The following is a 22,179-nucleotide window of genomic DNA, read 5'->3' as shown; positions in this document are numbered from 1 at the left end:
TCAGAACTGTCACTGTTTACCTCAGAACTCCGAAAACTATGGATTCAGCACTAATATCGGTCATTTTCGATCATTATATATCCCCCTCCCCTAAGTCGCCCCGTCAAAGTGAAATGATAACCATCCCAGGCCCGAACCTTATCTGTGTTGAAAATTTGATCGTGATCGGTCGGGTAGTTCAAGAGTTATTGAGTTATCAAATATTAGGTTTGTGCGATTGAAATATCCAGATTTTGTTTTGTGGAAAACATCCTATTGTTACAATATTCTACGTCCCTCAGACGTAGAATATCTTAACACTGTGTACTGCAACCAATCGACGGACCGAGTACAAGCATAAGAAGTCACAGACTCCGTACGTAAACTGAGATGCCCAATCAGTCAAAACTGCACCACGGAGAACAAACAATTGCTAGTGATTTTCCTTCACGAGTTCAAAGTAGGGGGCAATCTTGTAAATACAATAAGTAAATAATAAGATTTGTGCCAGTGTTGATGAGATTTCTGTTCTATTTCATCACCAATTCATATTCACAAAAATCCTATTTTTTCTTTCTTTCTTTTTTTTTTCTGAAATCGCATATTAATACCAAAGGAACAGTCAGGGGATCGTGTCCGCATCTTACGCACTACTAAGATTTCGAATCAACATCCAAAAATCGGTCTAATTGCTATAAGTAGAAATAATCATAGCAATCTAGCTTGAAAGAGTTTACTGTATACTTGAACATACCTGTAGTGGTTACAGATTTATAAGTGTCCTAAGAAATTAGTGTGAATAAATTTCCTAACCATAAAGTTTTAGATCTGTATTTTCGTTCTATGCCATTTAACCGCTCACCCTCACGTGTTTCTCAAGAAACGTGATCTTAATAAATTCACCGGGTCTTTCTGTATTGTTCTAGTGTTAAAAATATTATATCCTACATGATCTCATAACAAGTGTTAAAAATGATTGCCAATAGGAAAAATGCATGTATACATACTGTCTCTATGACACAGTATTCATCAATACATCAAAAGTTATTTTTTTTTCGTCCAATGCTTTTTTTGTGATTTCCAGAGAATTCACGGCTTGTTACGATACACTTTGTTACAAGAAGAAATATGGCATATTGATTTTCAATAACTTAAACACATGCATTCTGGGAATTGATGTATTCACTTAGGTGGAACTATGCTTCGTCGGAGATTCACATATAGTCCAGTATTCCTGGATGAGTATTAACAAACTGCTGGAACCAATGACAGTTTGTTTATCATGAAAATTCGTGTTATTATTCAGTTTCGCTTTTGTCTGCACGAATTCTGTCGTCAAAGAATTTGAAGTTTAAGACATATAAAACAATAATTGTGCCTGTTGTCCGTATGGTTGCAAAACATAGTCGCTTACTTTGAGGGAAGAACACACACTGAAAATATTTGAAAATAAAGACCTGAGGCTAATATTTGGACCCAAGAGAGACGATAATGGAAACTCCATAACATAATTTATTCCGTTTATGTAACATTATTAGGGCTAGGAGAAGAGACTGGAAGAAAGTGAAAACGCTTTCAAACCTTAACTGGAAGTCCAATCGTAAAAAGACCATTAGGAAGACCTAGATGAAGATGGAGAACATAGGATGGTTCTCGCAGAAATAGGAATACGAAGTAGAAACTGTATCGCAAAAATGGCAATACAAGGTAGAAACTGGACCCAGTTGGATAAGAACAGAAGTCAATGGAGAGCACTTGTGAATGTGACTTTGAACCTTTGGGTTCCACAGGTCATAGAGCTAGTTAAGAGTTAGTTTTGCGAGATTTCAATTCTTGCATAGCTATAACATGATATACGTATGACCTTTTAGTGCAGCTCACTCATGTTCTTGAAATCCATTGTTTCCTATGACAGTTTAGTCAAGAACTGTCCAAGGACCGACAGCCTGAAATGCACTTCTTACATCTTTGTTTTGGAAGCTGATATCCAACATCGAGAGTGGTTTCCAGTTTTTCTATTAGAGTTTCCAGTGGATTTAGAACTGAAATGAATTGCCTTAGGCATTCCGCTATCGATCCAGTTTTGCCATACACACAGACTATAACCACACGGTTGTCTTCTGTATACCGGTCATACTGTAACTGCTCGGAATGAGAAGCTATAATAATGAATTGTGATGATTTCGTAACAAGCATTGTCACGTGCGTGACTTCAATTGCCAAGGATAGCAAACGAACTATAGAACTTTACTTCGCACAGATACAACACACGGGTTAGAGAGTAGAGCTGTCACCTTTCGCCTGCGTTCTTCCGCAACCACTGTTCACATATAACAAGGTACATCCGTGCTAAATTTCACCGCATTTGAAATTCTAGGAGAAATCGCGGGCAGAGAGCGAGTGAAATATTATTCACTTCAATTCTATAAAAGGACAGACCAGATACACACTCACATACACATTATTATCATCACATAACTGCTGCTCACCACGTGATCAAGAAAATTGTATAGCGCAATTTCAACAAAAAAAAATTACCGGTGGTATATCAGTTTATATGCACAATTAAAAAAAAAGTTACAGGAAAAATATGGAAAAGATAAAAAAATATTTGTTTCTTATTTTCCACTACAACGGATGAAAAAAATAGTATTTCTAGAATATATTTCTTCTACTAAAACATGCACCTGCATAGAAACTTGTCTAATGATGACATAAAGTGGAATATTCTAGAACTCCAGTAATAGAGCGTGTTTCAAAATGATTTGAACGATAGAAAGTCGTTCTATGGGCCTTAAAACTCAATCGACGACTAAAATTGTATTGAAATACTTTCGACAACATCCTAGAGTTTTGTTCGATTGTAGTAGTTCGAAATTTTTTCGCCAGTGGCAGACTGACAGGTTGCGAGATGGCTGTCTGTGGTGCAAATAAAGCATTTTGTGTGCTACAATTTCACGTTAGTCGGTCTGTTGTGAATGTTTAACATGAATTTCTTATAAAATTTCGTGAAGAACCAAAATCAAAGAACTACACTGTACCACAGGCACATTACTGCTGCAGTGCAAACTGTTGAAGAAAATATATTGAAACGAAACTGGGAGGAATTTGATATACTGTAACTGATGTATGCAGTGTAACAAACGGGATTCACATTGAGCACTTATGACTTACTGTATTACAATTTTTATCACTAAAACTTGGACAGTTATAGTATTTATACGTAAAATTTTAAATAATTTGTACAATTAATATATATAAGGGGTTGAAATCATTCAAGTCATTTTTAGATACCTTATTATAAGGTGATAATGACAACATAGAAGCTAAGAACATTATATTAAATTGGAAATGAAATGGAGAAGGAGAAGGGGCAACTATTATAGAAGTAGTAACCGAAGTCCATAGAAAAGTTACAACAATCGCAACAACACAATTAACCAATCAATAATATTTTTAATTTTCTTTCTTGTTCCTTTTTTAATTAAACTCACCAAGCTAAGATTGAAAATAGTATTATTAACGAATCACAATTTCGATTATAAAACTAGTGCCGAAAGTAGTCTAAGAAAACTATATGAAAATTCTTCAAGGTAATTTTAATTTGTTCTAAAAAGTGAATTCATGAAAGAGAAGAGAGAAGGACTTTTGTACGTAACTTCACTATATAATCCAATAGGAAATACTACAATGATATTGGCCTCATGTTATAACATATTACCAATCGATCTTAAAAGGCAGGACGAAACAGTTCTGAACATTAATAAATATCTTTGTTACGAAAGGCTCGATGAACATAAAATTCATCTATAATACTGTTAAAAGTAACATACAATGGCAAGTACTTCAAATGAGATATCGAGTGAATGAGATAATGGTGTTACCAGTATCTTACTTTGGAGGAGAGTGGTTCGATAGTCATCTTTCTAGGTTTATAGAAATCGTTAGTCCTTCCAAACTACTATTACAAATTTTATTATTATTATTATTATTATTATTATTATTATTATTAAAGTTTCGAATGATTAGTTTAACAATAAACATTCCCAAAACTCTTACCGAAGTGAGTAAAAGTGTTAAAGATATGTTACATTAAGTGTGGGTAGAACTCTATGAGAAGCTAGCAATTTGAATTACGGTTCTCATATATCAAAAATGAACTTGCAAAAGAAGATAGAATTATTTAATAAAATAACATAGCTTACCTTTGCACCCATTGTCCTCATTTTTTAATATAAGTTGATATTTCGACTCGCTTGGAAGTCTTGTTTGCAATCGTTTGTTGCCTTTCTGCAGGCTGGAATTCCTATAATACAGTTATTTCTGCTTATGTTAGTCCTGTAAAGAAATTGAACATCGAATTCTCGGGCTACATTACACTTCTTTAATACTGTTACATTTTTAACACTTCATTTGCAATTATCATCTGCCCACTAACACACGAATAAGAACAGCGGTTTTTGCATCAATGTTATTTCTTGATATTAATTTTTACTTGTCACATGTATACTTACTGTAACAGTTGAAATATAATATATTCACAACTATATAATAGTTACTTATTTCGTATTTAACTATTCTTCTCTATTAATTCAAAAGACTTGACCAGAAAATTGTCCAAATGACTTCCCACATCGTGCGCATCACTGTAGTAGCCAGATCAAGATTTTTGTTAACTTCAAACTGTAATAAGTCTTGGACTTGAAGAAGAAGAAGAAGAAGAAGAAGAAGAAAGCTCAAAGTGAATCTCTGAAACTCTGTAGCATGACAATAAAACTTTTAAATTACATTTAGATTTCATATTGTAATTTCACCTACGATCAAGATTTCCACTATCTAAGTTGAATTTGGGTTTTTCGTTCTAATAAAAAATGATTCAAAAACATTTCTTTCAGTGATGTTGGAGCAAGAATGCGGAACTTCCACTTGTGAAATGGAAGTGGAGATGGAATGTAGTGAAGTAGAAGATCTACACAGTGTACATTCTTGCTCCAACATCGCTGAAAGAAATGTTTCGAATAATTTTTTTATTAGGACGAAAAACCCAAACTCAACTTAAACTTAGATAGTGGAAATTTCGATCATAAGTGGAATTTGCAACATCAAATCTTATAAATATATATTTTCAGAGATTTTTTAAAAATTACCAAATCCAAGATTTGGCATAGTTTGGAGTTAACAAAAATCTTGATCTGGCTATAATGGTACATACGATGTTGGGTGTCATCTGGACAAGTTTCTAGTCAAAGTTTTCAATTTATAGAGAAGAATATTTAAATATGAAAGAAGAAATTTGTACATAGTTGTAAATATATTGAACTTCATTTATTACAGTAAGTATACATGGAAACCAATGTGCAAAGTGACAAGTAAAAATTAACATCAAGAAATAACATTGATGGAAAAACCGTCACTAGAAATAGTTGTTCTTATTCGTATGTTAGTGAACGGATAATATCTGCAAATCAAGTGATAAAAATGTAAAAGTGTTAAAGAAATCTAGTGTAATACGAGAATTCGAAATTCATTTCCTTTATAGGACTTACATAAGCAAACAATGATGGTATTGTGAGAGTTCTAGGCTGTAAAAAGGTAACAAACGGTCGCGAATACACCCAAGCGAATCGAGATATCAACACAAACTAAAGGAAGACAACGGGTGCAAAGATAAACTTTTATTTTATTAATTCAAGATGCACCCCATAGTACCTGTCAGCAAATATGAAATTCTTTACCCTAACAATACGATAATACTTTCGATATTCAAATAATCAATAAATTTGTTCTATTTTGTGTGGGTATCGGTTAGGTTTTTTTTTTTTTTTTTTTTTTTTTAAATCCTGCTGGTAATTGTAGGATCCTTTAAATTTATCTGCAGGGGCTTAAGCCAATAAGAGAGTGTAGCGACGCCACTGTCTGGAGATGAAGTGCACTAGCATAGATTTTACATCAGATCATGGAGGTTTTATTTTAAAGTTTCTACTAATCTCGAAGGTACGCTACTAACGGCTTACAATAAGATGGAGTTAACATTTGGAATAATAACGGTTATGTACTGTTAGAACTGCTTCCTGATGCACCTCAGGACTGAGCTTTCCTCTTGCTAAATAGAGTTTAAAAGATTATTTGCTGATTCTACATGTTTTGTGGGATAAAAAATAAAATTTAAAAAATGGCCATGGCATTCCTTATAGAGATTCTACACGAACATTGAGCTTCATTTTGTAAAATCTTCGTGGAAATACAATAGGACGACAATAAGTATCATATTACTTTCATCCCAACTACTTAATAAATTAAATAATTACCGAACATTTCGAACAGGTAGTAACTTTTTTTTTAAAAAAGGACAAGAATGGACTGCACCGAGATCAGAATAAAATTCATGAATTCATTACTGTGGATCGACGAGTATACCCACGCCTTGTCATTGTTGTTCCTTGCGCTTCACATTCCTTCCGAACACGGTCTATTATTTCTGCTACCAACTGTTCCTCTTTCCGTCGTTGTTCTTCGTAATCAGTACTTCTAATTTCCCTCATTCTCTTTCTTTCCGACCGTGGACTTTCCTTCAGAGGAAGCATTACCTCTTCTTTCTTAATTGGCTCTTCTCTACTTACTATATCACTGTCACTTTTGTCCGGATCGGTATGTCGGTTATCTATATGTCCCGTGTAACCTTTGCGGGTCTTGAAAAACACATTACATTTTTCACACTTAAATAAGTTCACGGCATGGACTCTGTATTTGTGACGATACCAATGAGTTCGGCTAGGAAGAACTTCCCCACACCACTTACATATCACACTACCGTCCTCTTTAATTACATATTCCCATAGCTCTTGTTTACTCAACTCTGGCGGAGCTGACACTAAAGAAGACTGCGACGTTTCATCGTCAATCTCTGCCTTTATCAACAGTCCATCAGATGATTCACTGAGCTGTTGCTGATCACTTGAAATGTCTCCATGTCCATAACGAAAGAATCCCTCAGACGGTGAATAATGTTCCGTCATTCCTTCAGGCTGCTCATATGGTGTGCATGTGACTTCCGTATGTGTAAGAAAATGATAGCCTGCACTTGTTTGTGCTTCAAGATGAACTGCCTTTGGGTGGGCATCTTCTGGTGGTTTACTGTTGAAAGATTTAAATGATGGATGGATGTCAATTGCAGGCTGAAGACCAACATCTGAAAAGCATAAAAGGAAAGTAAGATCAACAAATTGTACAAATATAATGCTAATGAAATAATAATACATAATGTTAAAGATCTTAACAACAGAAAATATTCTAAGAGTGTGGTAGTATCGTGTACTTGAATGACTAACATTCTTATCATACGTATATGTTGTTCTTGGTTTAATTCCCAGTGGGTAGTGGAGATTTTTGTGTTTAACCAGTTTTGTGGGGAATAAAGAAGTATTTGAATTAAAAGAAAAAACTTTGGGTTAGGAAGCCACAGCAAGTGGTGATGAAGACATATATGTTGGCCAAGCATTATCCAACTAGACCACAGTTTGACTAAAAGGGATCTCCTTCTTTGCGTTCAAGACCTCCTAGGCTTAACGCCAGCGGACTGCACAGCCGTAGGAACGTTGGCAAAGTGTGCTGAGTGCTGATAGAAATTATTTTCAGACCTAACGCTGAGTATTATGCACTCAGAGCCGGCTCTAAATATTTTGACACCCTAGGCTGCTGCCCAATTCGCCTATATGAACGAGCCGGGGCTGCATGCGCTGTATGTCTCACCCTAGGCTGCTGCCCAATTCGCCTATATGAACGAGCCGGGGCTGCACGCGCTGTATGTCTCACCCTAGGCTGCTGCCCAATTCGCCTATATGAATGAGCCGGGGCTGCACGCGCTGTATGTCGGTTTCTGATGATCACGAACGCCAAGAATTTTTTTAGTTACCTTGTATACTAATACTAGTTAGTATGAAATATAAATAAAACTGAGATATTCTGTCTGATGAAAGCAATGGCACATTGCCGAAGCTGAAACACAGATTAATAATAGTAAATATTTGTTTTGGTCATATTTCATTGCATTTAAGTTAACAAAGTTGTAAAACTAAAATAAGCATTATTTTGTGAAAAAAAAGAAGAAAAAAACTGAGTTGACAGGAAACCAAATTTTGTTGCTTAGCTTACCAGTAGCTGATAGTCTGTGCGCCCGTCAACAGCACCAGCTATAGTTCGGAATCAACATTAATAGTAGCTCCCGGCCTTCATAAGCTCGGTGTTGCACAAGGACGTACAACATGAAAAATTCAACTCAGTGATTTCCTAGAATAATTTATTCTCCTCTGGATGTATCAAATGGGATTTTTAAAATCTTAATAACTCTCGTTACATTAAAGATCGATGAATTAAAAAAAAATGACTTATCACACTGATAGTTCTGTGATAGGGTACCCATCAAGAAAGTGCCAGAAATAGGTTCAATTTTGCATCACTCAAAAGGTTAGCTTTTACTGTTTTGACAAATAGAAATCTTAACTTCTTTTTAAAGAATTATAACGTGTAAAATATATTCTACTACCAATATTACAGAGGTACCAAAATTACATCTGTTTCAAAACTTATTACAAAAAAAAAATATAATGTTTATCGCATATTTTTCTTTGTCAAGTTCATGAAGCATGTGCTTTAGAAACTATCAAATACTTGCTTCAGTGGAGAAAGTCATTCTTCGATTTTTTCACGCGAAGTTTAGGTCAGTTAAAAAAAAGTTATTCTCAAGGAAGTAAAAATAGTTCACTGTGCAAGTTTCAGGCATTTTTTTTTTCTTTTTTATGTAACGAGATAAACAAAATGTCCATAGCTTTTGAATACCTAATTAGTGCACAATATATCAAGTACCTCTTTGGATTCAGGATATCAAGATAATGTAAATTTCATAGAATTTCTGCGAATTGTCGTAATGCTATGAGACACTATAGTTCTTGCCATAATTAAGAAAAAAAGAAAAGTGTATACACTTTCGATGACTAACCAGTCAACACCACCTATCATATATTTGTCTTGGACTCGCGACGAGATTACTTGGAACTAATTCAATTTTCATTGTAACGTGCACGAAATACTATAGATTTCGAACCACCAATCAAAACCACTAATTATATACTTTTTATTTTAGAGTGACGAAACACTTCCCTAGAGGCCATGCCGTTCAACGTGTCTGACCCAAATTTTAAACTTAAGGTTTTTCTGATTCTTTTCTTAAATTTTCTTTCTATCCCTAAAAATAAGGGTAGTGTACTGAAGGGTGATTTTTGTTTTAAAAAAGCGATTTTCTCAAAAACGGCTTTAACGATTTTTTAAATATTTCATTAACCCTATACTGTGATACGAGTGATTTCTCTGGGAAAAATCGAGAAGGGATAGTTACTCTTGGCAGAGAGTTTTTTTTTTTTTTGACGATTTTCTCAAAAACAACTCAGGCCATTTTGCTCATACCTTATAAATAAATATTTCATTCATAACCTGACAACTCATTTGGCCTGAGAAAATCTACGAGGTAGTTTAATCTTGAAGGCGAGTTTTTCAGGGCGATTTTGTTCATCCATCATTAATAATTCTAAAATGTTACGTAAATTACTTATGAAAAAATCATGACCATTAGCATGTGTTCATTTTTGACAAGAAAATTTGTGTTTCAGTTATTTTAAATCTTTTTAACCATTTTTCACCTATCCACATTTCTCTCCCATGTTTTAAATCCTCTTCGAATTGTTTTTAGGCTGAAGATGGAAATAGGGTTTTCCAAAAGCGTTACTTAGATTTTTTTTTCGATGAGTACTAGCTTTTTGCTTACATTTCTTTCTATCACAAGGGGGTAGTTTACTGTGGGTTGAGTTTCTTTCTAGACTATTTTCTCAAAAGTGACTCAGATGATTTTGTTCATATTGCATAAACAAATATTCATTAATATTCCTGGAATAAATCACTTTTATAATAATTTACATAAGAGGTTTACACTTGGAGGCAGCTAATTGACATTTTGAGAGCTCGTATTGCCTTGGTGCTACGTCGTGAGTATTCCACTGAGACATCTGCCGTGTTCCTTTCACCTCCGTTGACAAGCATTTTTTAATATATGATACAAGGCGCTAACATTGTAATGTTGTCCCTTCTTACAGACTACCGCAACATTTATGACTGCCCCCTCTCTTGGTGACCTTCATAGCCCTAACTTAGCTTCGCTGCTCAACAGAAATTTCCAGGCGATTCTGAACTGTCAATTTGTTTCTAAATTTGATTAGACTATAGTATCGCATACGTTTTTATTATTATTATTATTATTATTATTATCTATGCCCTGACAATGGTGACAGCTGTCAGGAAAATTTTATATCACTAGTTGCTGCAGCCAAGACTTCGGCGCGCTGTACACTATAAGTTAAAATCGTGCTTAATTAGAAGCTATAATTGTTTACATTTAACACATTTATTTATTTGCCCACCAACTATATTTATTATGCAATATTTCAAGGACACACAACCCCGCGAGTAGTGACATCTATTAGTTCAGGCAGAAAAGTGATAGGGCACGCAATGTAGGTAACTAGACGTCCCATTTTTGATGATATTGTCCCGTTTTTTCTGAAAGTTTTCCGGTGTCCCGACAAAAATGCACCAAAAACTGAAACTTATATTTCGGCCATTAATCAGCAGGGATGGTCTAATCATGTTACACAAAAGCGACGTGAATAAATGCTTAAAAGATTACATGCATTGTAATACGAAACGCTCTCTATCCACCATGTACTGCCCTCGCTATACTATACTATACTACAGTGTTGTAATTTAGAATAAAATTGGTATGCAAACTTTTTTGTAACTATTAACTGCTGTCGTGTTTATGCAGATAGACGTCTATAGATGTTACATTGGATCCAATTTCCTTTGCAATACGACGACACCTAGAGAGAGCTGACTGGTTCTTCCAGTTAGATTATTTCTTCAGTTATGGGCACAGTCCTGCGATGAGACATCTAAAACTTCCTCGCGAGAACTGAGCCAAGGCAACGGTCGCCACCCTCGCGCATAATGATTTGGGAAAATGTTTATCAGAAGGAAAAGAGATTCTTCGTGAGAGAAGAGGTAGCATATGGAGAGTATATAAAAATTAGCTTAAGGTGAGAATCAAATTAGAATCGAATTTAGTTTGAACACCAGTGTATGTCACTATAACATATGCTAGAAATTAAATTTTGAAATGTACTTATAGTTGGGCATATTACTTTATCATCAACAACAAAATTGTTTGATACAATTTACATAAATTGCTACAGCAATCGATAAGAACAGTAGATTACAATTGACTAACTTCCGATTATTTTTTTGATTATTTAAATGTTTTTATATTATTTTATTCGACATGGAATGTAATAGGAATATAGTAGCATTATCTAACAGGTAACATTTTATTGAAGTTGTTTAGTAGCAAAAATCCATTATTTTATTTATTTATTTACTTATTTATTTATGTTTCTTCTTTCTTTCAGGTTTTGATGCAAATTTCCCACGACGTGTCCACTGAAGGTCTCATTGCATAAATGGTAAGCATACACGACTCTTCTACTTTTACTTAATATACTTTTTCATTTTAAACATATTTTATTTTTACTTTTCCATTTATACTAATTACATTTACTCTCTCTATATAGCATATATTATATTCTATATTTATAATTATTCTTTTTCTCCCAATATTAATTAACATCATTTTTTCTTAATTGCAGGTTAGTCAACGTTCCATTAAATTAGTAACTGAGTATCTCCTGGTCAAAACAACGTAAGTGAATACTGATACTTCTAATTAACTTGTTTCATACAAGTATCATGATCCTCTATGTTAGAGAAGTAATTGTTATTATAATTTTTGTACTAGTAGTCTTCTATATCGTGTATTGCGAATAGCTCTTTTGTATTGTAAGTTAGTGTAAGTAAGAAAACAAGATCTGGCAACTCTGGTTCAAGTATGGCGACGTCCATGAACGTAATAAACGAGTACTAAAGCAGAGAACCTGATTCGTTTTGATTGAAACGATTACGTGTCGATTGGCTCAATAACCTTTATAAGTTATGGGCCCAGACATCGCTTAATAAGAACAGAATATGGAAATCGGTAGTTGCCGTTTTCGTGGTGTACCGACCAGGTAAACTTTGTGTCGCTGGTTGTTGTCGCGCGGGTTCGTGACTCGTGTTCGTTTTTTCCTTGAACTGTCGTTTGTATTATCACAAGGAAAGAAAGTAAAGAGCCATGGAAAGTGTATTAAAACTTAGACTGAAAGGACAAGAGAAGTGGAATACATGGAAATTTCAAACTATTGTTATTCTGAAAGCAAAAGACTACCTTAATATAATGCAAGGGGAAGAAGTGAAACCGGTGAATACAGGCAATGAAGAAGCGTACCAGAAGGAACTTTGTGAATAGTTGAAGAAACATAGCAAAGCACAAGAACTTTTAGTTACGTCAGTTTTACGTAAGACGTTGTGGGAACTGGCTGTGTGAGTGATCCAGCAAAATGCGACGTCGTTATGCGTTGACGGCATACGAACGTGGCCGACGCATGGGACATTCGATTTCGAAGGTGGTGCAGGAATTCGGCTCCCCACGTTCAACCGTGTCGAGGGTGTACCAAGAATGGGTGAATAAAGGTGTCACAGTCCACAACAGACACCATACCGGGCGTCCAGAGGCCCTCAATGACCGAGACCGGTGATACCTGGGACGAGTGGTCAACAGAGACAGGAGAGCAACTGTGCAACAAATCACGGCCCAATTCAATACCGGCCATGCTAGAAACGTCTCCCAGTGAACAATTCGTCGGAAGATGCGTGTCCTCGGGTGTGGAAGTCTTCTCCCTACACGTGTGTCACTGCTAACCCAGCGTTATCGAACACTCCGGCGTGTATTTGCCACCAATCACCACGGATGGACACTGCAACAGTGGCCTAACGTCATACGGTACGACGAGTCACATTATCAACTATACCATGCCGATGGGGTATCAGTCATGGTGTGGGGTGCAGTTTCCTCGCATGGAGTGGGCCCCCTGGTTGTTCTGGAAGACACATGGACTAGTCCGTGGTATCGTCAGCTGCTCGGAGACCATCTCCACCCGTTTGTGATGTTTCAACATGCTGACGACATTGCGGTCTTTCAACAGGACAATGCGGGGCCACATCGCGTTAATATCGTCCGTGACTGGTTCGAAGAGCAAGCAGATGAGATCCAACGACTGGACTCACTGAAAAAGATTAGAAAGAAGTTAGGACCTAATTAGTCAAAGTTAACTATTATGGGAAGATGGAAATTAAAATGCAACGAAATTATACACTTACTAAAGCAACAAATGGTTTTAGTATGATGGATTATGAAATAAAAATGCTGTTTTCTTTCCTTGCCTATTATTTAGAGAGAATTCGCAATGGATCTGAACTGATGTAATAGATACACCATATGAGCAAAAAAATAAAAAAAAAAAATTAAAAAAATAAAATTAAAAAAAAAATAAAATAAAAAATAAAGCATAACTGTAAGGAATACTTTACCAATACATTGAATTTAACTAGTGTGGAAACTCCAAATATTGTATCACAGCTCAATCGCATTTTATATTTGTATTAAGGGTCACAGTAAGTTTGAAACGCATGATAGTGTCTCGCATTTGGAGTTTGACCTCAGGTTCTATTCACGCTTGGGGCTCAAGAACTTCTGGGGTCAACTCAGTGTCATGAAAACAAGTGCAAAATCCCACGAATAAAGGGATATTGGATTGTGAATCATGACACAAAAGCTCAACATTAAGGCGTTTGAAGTCGATATGCTTACCACGCATAATCCAGTTGAACTACGTCATCTCGTAAAGAACCTACCATGCGTTTGATTTCAGTTATTGCTATTAGTTTAACATCTCATGATTACGTATTAAGGCTAAGGTAAACTGTGGTGGAGATGAATGACAATGGTGGAATGAAAAGTGAGAGAAAACAAGAGAACCCTGAGAAAACCCATGTACACAGTGTTTGTCCGTCACAAAGTTCACTTGGCGTGGGCTGGGATCCTACGCACCAAAGGTAAATGATCTACCAGACCCACCGCGGACCTCATTTTTGTTATATGCAAATGGTTATCAAAATAATGGAAACTGGAGAAACACAACTTATCTTCTTAATACGGCGTCAGAACACTTTTACCCTGCAGAATAACTGTCATTCATCGTGAAATTGAATCATATAAGTTATTGTTGGTTTCCAGATGAGTTGTACCATTTTTTATGCAATGCAGCACTCAATGTCGTCAGTGAGGATGGAGTATATCTGCTCCTGAACCTGAACTCTAGAATTGACCACAATAATGTTGAGATCTGAGAAATGGGAGAGCAAGGGGAGATGTAGTTTATAGCGATACTCATGAAACCGGCGTCTGAAAAGCTCCAGCAGTGTAAATTGGCATTGCCATCTTGAAAAAATGTCATTGGTCGGAAAAAATATTTGGGCTATAGGATGCACATGGTAATCTAAATGTTCACTCTTAGTGATGTATCCTGTGAGCAGAGAGAATATAACTTCTTAGTTCATAAGATATAGGAAATGTTCATAATTTTCCCGAATACTGACTGAATTTACACCCACTTAGAAGTCGAGCCAACCGCCAGAACACTACAATATATTTCTGGTTTTACCTGTAGCCCTGTGAACAATTGTGATTTACCAACAATTTTAAAATAATAAAAATAAAGTTACATGTTCGTTGTATACATTTTACCATTATTGTCTCAATTTATGATGCAATTTCAAGTCGTCCTGCATCTTTACTAACGGTACCTATTATACGTGTATAGACATAATTTTTATCTGGAACAAAATAATGTCTTTTCAAAGCAAATTCATTGCCTGAAAAAAAAAAAAAAAAAAGTTTCACAGTACTTGCACACAAGTCCACAATTCCCTAATTCGTGAGGCAGCAGATATACAATTTGTCGGTGAAAATTGTTATGTAAATCCTGAATAAACGTAAAATAAACCATTGTCCATTTGTTGCTGCCAGGTAACCAGAACACAATCTTTTCTCATCTCATATTTCGAAAGTGAAACTTGAGTGAAGTTAATTACCTTCACACTGTTAGTTAAGTATAAACAGTAAAACCTGTTTACTTGTCCATCTTGGCTTGATCTTTGTAAAACCTGCATTTTCCCATAAGACAAAAATTACTTTGGAACTTGGCCGCGTTCAAATAGTTATTCCTATATTGCTAATGTTAAATTTACCTCTGCATGTTTGGACAATTGAACATTTGGCAGTATACGCCATCTTCATTTCTCACAAATCCTAGTGGGACATCTTTTATTGCTGCTGTTGTCATGTTTTGGAAGGTTAACGAATATAAGGAAGAAAACTTGTCAATTCAAAGTAACTTTTCCAAAAATACAGGGACCATTTATTTTCTTATAGCTGTTGTCGGCGAGTGTGAACAGAAAGGCGACCTTAACCCTCTCAGCAATTCATATTTTAATTTACACCAGATTTGACGGATTTCTTAAGCTTTTTTTTTTTTTTTTTTTTAAAGTCCCACGTTATGCTATAGGTGTGTTGTTTTCGTCACGTATTCGAAGCCTCCTGGGACCATGCAGGTTAACAAACGACGATCAAATTCATGTTGTAAGTGTAAAAAGAAGAAAGAAAAAAATAATTACTTTTGCTTGGTGGTCAAAACCAAATAGTCAGAGATCTATTTATGAATCCCGAACTAATCCGATAGGGATGGGACGATATGAATGCTCCGGTTTTTTCTGGAACTGACGATCTGCATCATCTGTCACAAATGGAAGGAGGGAAAAGAATAAAGAACGTACCGTAGCAGCTTGTAGTTAATAAGCATACTGAAATTACAACATTTAAATCATAGAATAAAGATGGTAAACTGAGACAGATAATTATTACACTTGGTTTATTCTAAGGTTTATATTCCTCCTTTTAGCATCGAGACTATCTGAGAAGTGGATAAAATTACATAAGTTCCTATTGGAAATTGCTGTACGCCAAAGCTATGTACACTAACCGCATAGCCAAGAGAGAGCATTGATATATTTTATAAGATATAAACCAATACGTAGGTAGTAATTAGTAATTCCATTGGCAATGCATGTGTTTAAAATTACTTTTCTTTTTTGTAAAGTGCCCACTTTTCAATGGAACCGACCACCAATGTAGAAATTGTATATCATTTCAACATTGGTAGATTTAAAATACCAGAAACTTGAAATATGGAATGCTAAAAGCAAGGAAATATTGTGTATCAGCATGATTCATGCTTTTCCACAGTAAAACAAAATCTGTTTCTTTCCATTTACGGAATTCGGATACACTTAGTATCTGACAGTTTACGATATTATACTTGTGTGTGAAATATTTTGCTTTTTCAACAGACACAGATCAGTAAAATTTAAAAAAAATATTTTTCTCGTTTTCAAGTATTACTGTTATAAAGGGATGAATGGATCCATCTCAAATTCACTATAATATCCAAAGATAAACAAGAGTATCGTCCATGTATCTCCTACAACGTGTGAAACTCAATTCTGTGGTTTTCAATATCTCGATTCTGTGGTAATGCTGCATATTATTACCTAAAAAGGAGACCTCGAATTACTCACCATTAGCTTCTCGCTGAACACTGCATACAGAGGAAGAGAAGTACAAAGTAATAACTGTAAATGATTTTTCATCATTTAATTTATACTTTCTTTTCTCGTTCGAGGTGCAGTGGACCACTGAAGTTGGGAAGGCAGGCACACGCCTCTAGAACCTTCATCTACCAATTGGGAACGTCTGGCAACGAGGATGACAGCAGCGCCCTGTGCAGCCATTTCTTGAACCCTTGTGAGTGTTACTAACAGACAACATGGAAAGTGATTATGGAGGTCAGCGCTTGACGTAGTGGTTTCTGTGGAAAGAGGGCGTGGCCGTTGCTGAAATTCATTGACGATTTGTGGTAGCGTGTGGAGAATATGTACCGTCGCGGAAAACAGTGTACAACTCGGTAGCCTCGACGGAAAAGGGGAGCAGTTCTGAAGGAAAGTTACAATGATACCACCAGCCATCATCACCGTGGCAGAGGATCTTTCAAGAGAACAAATGCATCACATTTTCTGAAATGGAGGCTACTACGGATTAACCAAACAACTTACAGCGCATCGTGACAACTATTCGCAGTTAGGGAAGGTCAGTGCAAGATAGGTTCGAAAACTCTGGTTTGCAGATCGAAAACAATGACGTGTGGACATTTGGAGGAAACTTCTGTAACGCCATGCCCGAAGAATTCATGTCTGGGGCTGTGTTTGGCAATAAGACAGCTCCATTACCATGAGCCTACGACGAAGCAGCACTCAATGCAGTGGAAACATCATGGTAGTCTACTGCCGAAGAAATTTCGTCGAACATCTTGGGAAGCGTATGATTACAGAGTTCTGGGACACGAAAGGAATTGTCCTGATCCACTGGCTGGAAGGTGGAGCAACGATTAACGGTGCAGCGTATGTGGTGACCCTCAGACACTTATATCACATGCTATTTTAAGGAAGCGGCAGGAAAATGGGCGAAAGGCGTGTCTTTGGAACATGATAATGCACGTCCTCACACTGGCCGGGAAACCACTACTGCCATTGATCAACTAGGGTTTACAGTGTTGCCACACCCTCCCTACTCTTCGGATTGGCTCCTAGCGATTACCACCTGTTCGGGACAATGAAAAAATTTCTGCGTGGTCATGGGTTTCCAGATGCTCATGCACTTCAATAAGCTGTCCAAACATTGGTGTGTGGGACACCAAACAATTGATTCCAGGAGATTTTCTAAAGCTGACACACCGCTGGAAAAAGTGCATAATGATAAAGGAAGAGAATATTGAGGTGGACACATCAGTTGCTGTGTAACCCGTATGAATATGTCTGAAAAAGTAAGTGTAAATCATCATAGTACGCGCTTCGTAAAAAATAATCTTCACACTGAAATAGTGAATATTCCATAGGATTGTTAACATCTTAATTATTTCATTCGTTCACTAGATCAGAACTATACAAGTATAAGACATGATTTGTAAATGTAAAAAGCTACATTGATATGAACGTAGCGAATACCGGGAAACAAAGTCTTCAGTGGCACCGTGTGTTCTTCACCTGTTTCTCTTCCCTATATTTATTTAAAACTGCCATTTAGGAAGTTAACACAGACCTTTTACAACCTCACATAAATAGGACAGTGATTTATAAATCTTTTTTTTTTTTTTTAATGAAAACAGGATTACAGATCAACAATAGAGGTAATTATATTTCTGACGGCATGCATGAATTGACAGGTTCTTCAATGGTCATCTTGGTTGGGATCTTGGTTGAAAGAACTGTACCATGACGGACGTACTAGACGGTATGGTGGCAGGAAAGAGGGAGGGGGCCAAAGGAGGTTACACTTGATCGACACTATCAAAACAGAAAAATTGTATGTAAAGAGGAAGAGGTTAGCCGAAGACCGTGGAACATGAAAGCTTCTCAGCTGCGGCAAGTTACCTGTTAATAAGGGCAGAATACCTATGATGATGATGATGATGATGATGATATGCGTAACCGTTTATTTTTATTTACTTATTTTTAATTTGTCTGGGTCCCAGGTATGATTCTTATTTTGCACTGGCCCTGATTGACTCTCGGTGCGTTATATATTTGCCATCACTCCTTTAGGTTAATAACCTGTCCCAGAAAAAAAAAAAAAAAAAAAAAAGCGAAATATAACCACTTTTTTTCTTTAATTAGTTCAGAAGAAATATATCATTCTCAAATAGTTTTTTTCCCCTTTAATGCTATTATGATGCAAACTTACAAACTAATTCTCTTCTAAATTCTTTCAAATTGAAATTATCAGGATTGGACTCTACCATATCACTTCACACGCCTCTCTCCCACAGATATTTTTTGGTACTTCTTGCCCTCCGATCAAGCTATAGCTAAAGATTACTCTCAATATCTTTTTCCTTTTGTGTAAATTTGTGTGATCGAGCTTTGACTCTTTTATTTTATTTTCATGTGATTGAAATAATGGAGTCCCAAAGCATAGAAAACGAATCTTTCACCAGTAAAAAATCATTTCACAACACAAAAGGAAGTAACTATAAGCTGCACTTTCGCTACACTATGAATACAAAGAGAACGAAACAAAAAATTGAAAATAAAAATAGAAATATTGAAAAACAGAGACAAAAGACCGTAAAGGGGTTAAGTTGGTCATGATATTAGAATCCAGTTACGTGATAATGTTGTCAAATTAAACTGTAGTGTTCTCAGGAGAAATTTGAGAGGGTTTAGTGGCGGAAGACAAAACTAATGAGACGGGTTGGTCGAGATAATGGATAACTAGGGAACAGAGAATCACATATGTATTTAAGGGAAGAAAAACAAGGAAAGGAACTAAAAACATACAATGAACAGAATAAATTATAAATCAACAACAAAAAAAAAAAAAAAAGTTGTGGAGTAATAAAAAGTAATATTAAGGATAAAAAACAAATACAAAATGACAGTAATGTTTAAAAAATACTACAAAAATAGCTGCATACGCAAAATAATGCGTGCGATGAGATGGGGTAGTTACAGACGGTTAAGACCAGAAGAGAAGTTCGCGGATAGAATAGTAATGAGTCCTTCCATCTCTTTCTGAATAATTAGGAATCTGAATGCTACAAAAGTACCAGTAATTATTCATGCAGACTGGAAAACGAGGTACAGCTTCGCCAACGCAGTAGCTGACTATTAAATGCATTTAAGGATGCACATAAAATTGGAAGAATCGTAACTAGCCAACTGTTTTGCATTTACGTCCTTTATTTACGTTATTTCAATACTATAGACGAACATACCTGTTTAAAGTGCGACCTGAACCACTTTCGTGCATTCTATGCTCTCCTACCAGGAATCAAACGTGGAATCTCGTACACGAACGCGCGCTAGCTACTAGACCAGGGGAAAGGATTCGGAAATGGTGGATGTGTGTGTTAACATTGTCGTGGAATGGTGGAAATCAGACGGCGACAAGTTTTATATCTGAATTTCTGACATTCTTCGGTTGAGATGGAGATTAAGCTGAAACGAAAAAGACCTAGTTTCTTTTTTTAATTTCTAATAGTAATAAAAAGTTACCTTTTGATCTGAATAAATAAATAAAATAGAATTTTAGAGTAATCGGAACACGCTTTGAGGTGCCGCAAATACGATTAAGTTTCATAAATTTAGTTTTTTTTAAAGCTTCTTTCACTCTTTTATTTGCACTATAAAAACCTTGATTTTATTTATTACATCTTTTTACTGAAGGAACAAACTTATTTGGGAGATGGGTTTTGAGGTTAAAAAAATTAAATCGTAAGCCAAAAATGTGCAACAGAAATCTACTTTCATAAACCTCAACAGTTTATTTCTTCAATGAAAAGACATAGAAGTACAATCAAGTTTTTATAATACAAAAAGAGACGCGTAAAAGAGGGAAAACAGATACCTTCTTCGAGTGAAACTTCGTTCACTATAGAATTAATTAAGAGTTAATTAAATTAAAATATAGTAAGTTACATATTCAGGTACTGAAGACTATGCAGCTAGTCACAGTTTGCTAAGAGATGGTTCTACGGTCGAATAAATACTTAATCTCTGAATTATTGTTGAACAGAGGTTAACCCAGGGTCGCAAGTCTTTCGAAAAATAATAGATACTGAAGCATTATCCTTAAAGTGATCCACTCTCTATTATCTTTAAATTACTTCATTATCTCTCTCCTGTTTTTACCCCTCATTAGCTCCCTCTATTTGTCATCATCCAGATATTTCGTAAATATGAACTTTCTTGAAGCTCCTTTATTATAATAAAAATTAAGGATGTCATCTTTCATTCACCATAGATTAGTCTTTGGGTCTTTTGAATTTATTTATTTTCTCTCTAATACTTTGATGACAACATTTCACGAGACACCATTCATTTGATTATTCTTAGAAATATGAAGAATAAGTTTGCGATCGCACTGTGACTACATTAGAGACTGGTTTTGTGTCTTCACCAAAAATGCATGTAAGGTATTAAAAAAAACCGATTACACACTGGTAAACTCTTAAATTTTTGGCCAAAAATTCCTATGACAAACAAATATGGAACTAACTGTTCAAGCTCATCAGTCAACGTATCTTCCCGATCAAAGCCACTAGAATGTTTTACTACAATTTCAATTTATCTACTACAGTGTTTCAAAAGAAACTTGTATGTCAGTTTAATTCACTGAAAAAAAGGGGGGGGGGGGGAAATCCTAGCGAAATCTCTACGAGTAGACCAAAAAATTTTGAGTAGAAAAAATTTAATGACATTTTTAGTAATTGCAAATAAGAAAGAAGATTCATATTCTCCAGAAGACGTATAAACCCGTTATCAAATACACAAAATTTGTTTACTTGAAAGCGATGATTTTTTTTTATTATTTATTTGTATTTTCGAAGAATATTCTTTAGAAAAAGAACAAAATTTTTAATGGAACGCCTTAAAGAGAGTTGGATGGCGAAACCTAACTCACAATAATTAGGTATGATTTACACAACTGTTGTAAAAAATAACTTGGTCAGGATTTTAGCGTACACTAACACAGTTGTTACCTGCATAAACAAAAAACAGGCATGAATGGGTTGTATTTGTATTTATTTTCCAAAACTAATTATCTGTGGTTTACTGAGGAGAGACATTGTATTAAGTAACACAAGGTATGTGCAAATTTTCTGGAGTTCCCATAAAGAAAGATTAAATTTTCACGAATTGACAAAACACAGGAACATTCTGCTTCTTTTTATTCATTCATAAATTCACACTGGGCATTAATGACTTCCAAATATAGAAATATAGTGACAAAACTTGGAATATCTATTGCATTCTATCTGAACAACCAAACAAATCCTTTCTCTGAAATGCTATAGATGTCAAGCCATCATTTGTGTATTGTAGAATCACCACCACACATAGCAGTGAAAAATTAACAAGCATTAAAGATCCTTAAACCATTTTAATAGAATTTTAATTTAAAACATGAATTATTTACAAGTTCACACTTTTAAAGATAAAATTTTTGAATAATGTAACAATTGTACTATATTAGCAAGAATAATATGTAATATT

At 35.4% G+C, this 22,179-nt stretch overlaps 1 protein-coding gene across 3 annotated transcripts in view; it reads right to left on the bottom strand.

Moving 5' to 3' along the window:
* Positions 1 to 22,179, bottom strand: part of ttk (zinc finger and BTB domain-containing protein ttk) — a 155,788-nt gene that overhangs the window by 21,251 nt on the left and 112,358 nt on the right. For 2 of the 3 annotated variants that reach the window (XM_081769437.1, XM_081769438.1), the window contains exon 5: positions 6,401 to 7,168. In XM_081769437.1, the coding sequence (XP_081625563.1) occupies positions 6,401 to 7,168 (768 nt within the window). Of the gene's footprint in view, positions 1 to 6,287; positions 7,169 to 22,179 lie in introns of all 3 variants that reach the window. The other variant, XR_014132774.1, reaches the window with a different exon arrangement.

This window comes from Thermobia domestica, chromosome 8 (genome assembly GCF_964235325.1).
Source record: "Thermobia domestica chromosome 8, izTheDome1.hap1.1, whole genome shotgun sequence".
NCBI lineage: Eukaryota > Metazoa > Arthropoda > Insecta > Zygentoma > Lepismatidae > Thermobia > Thermobia domestica.
This window is presented reverse-complemented; position numbering and strand designations above follow the sequence as displayed.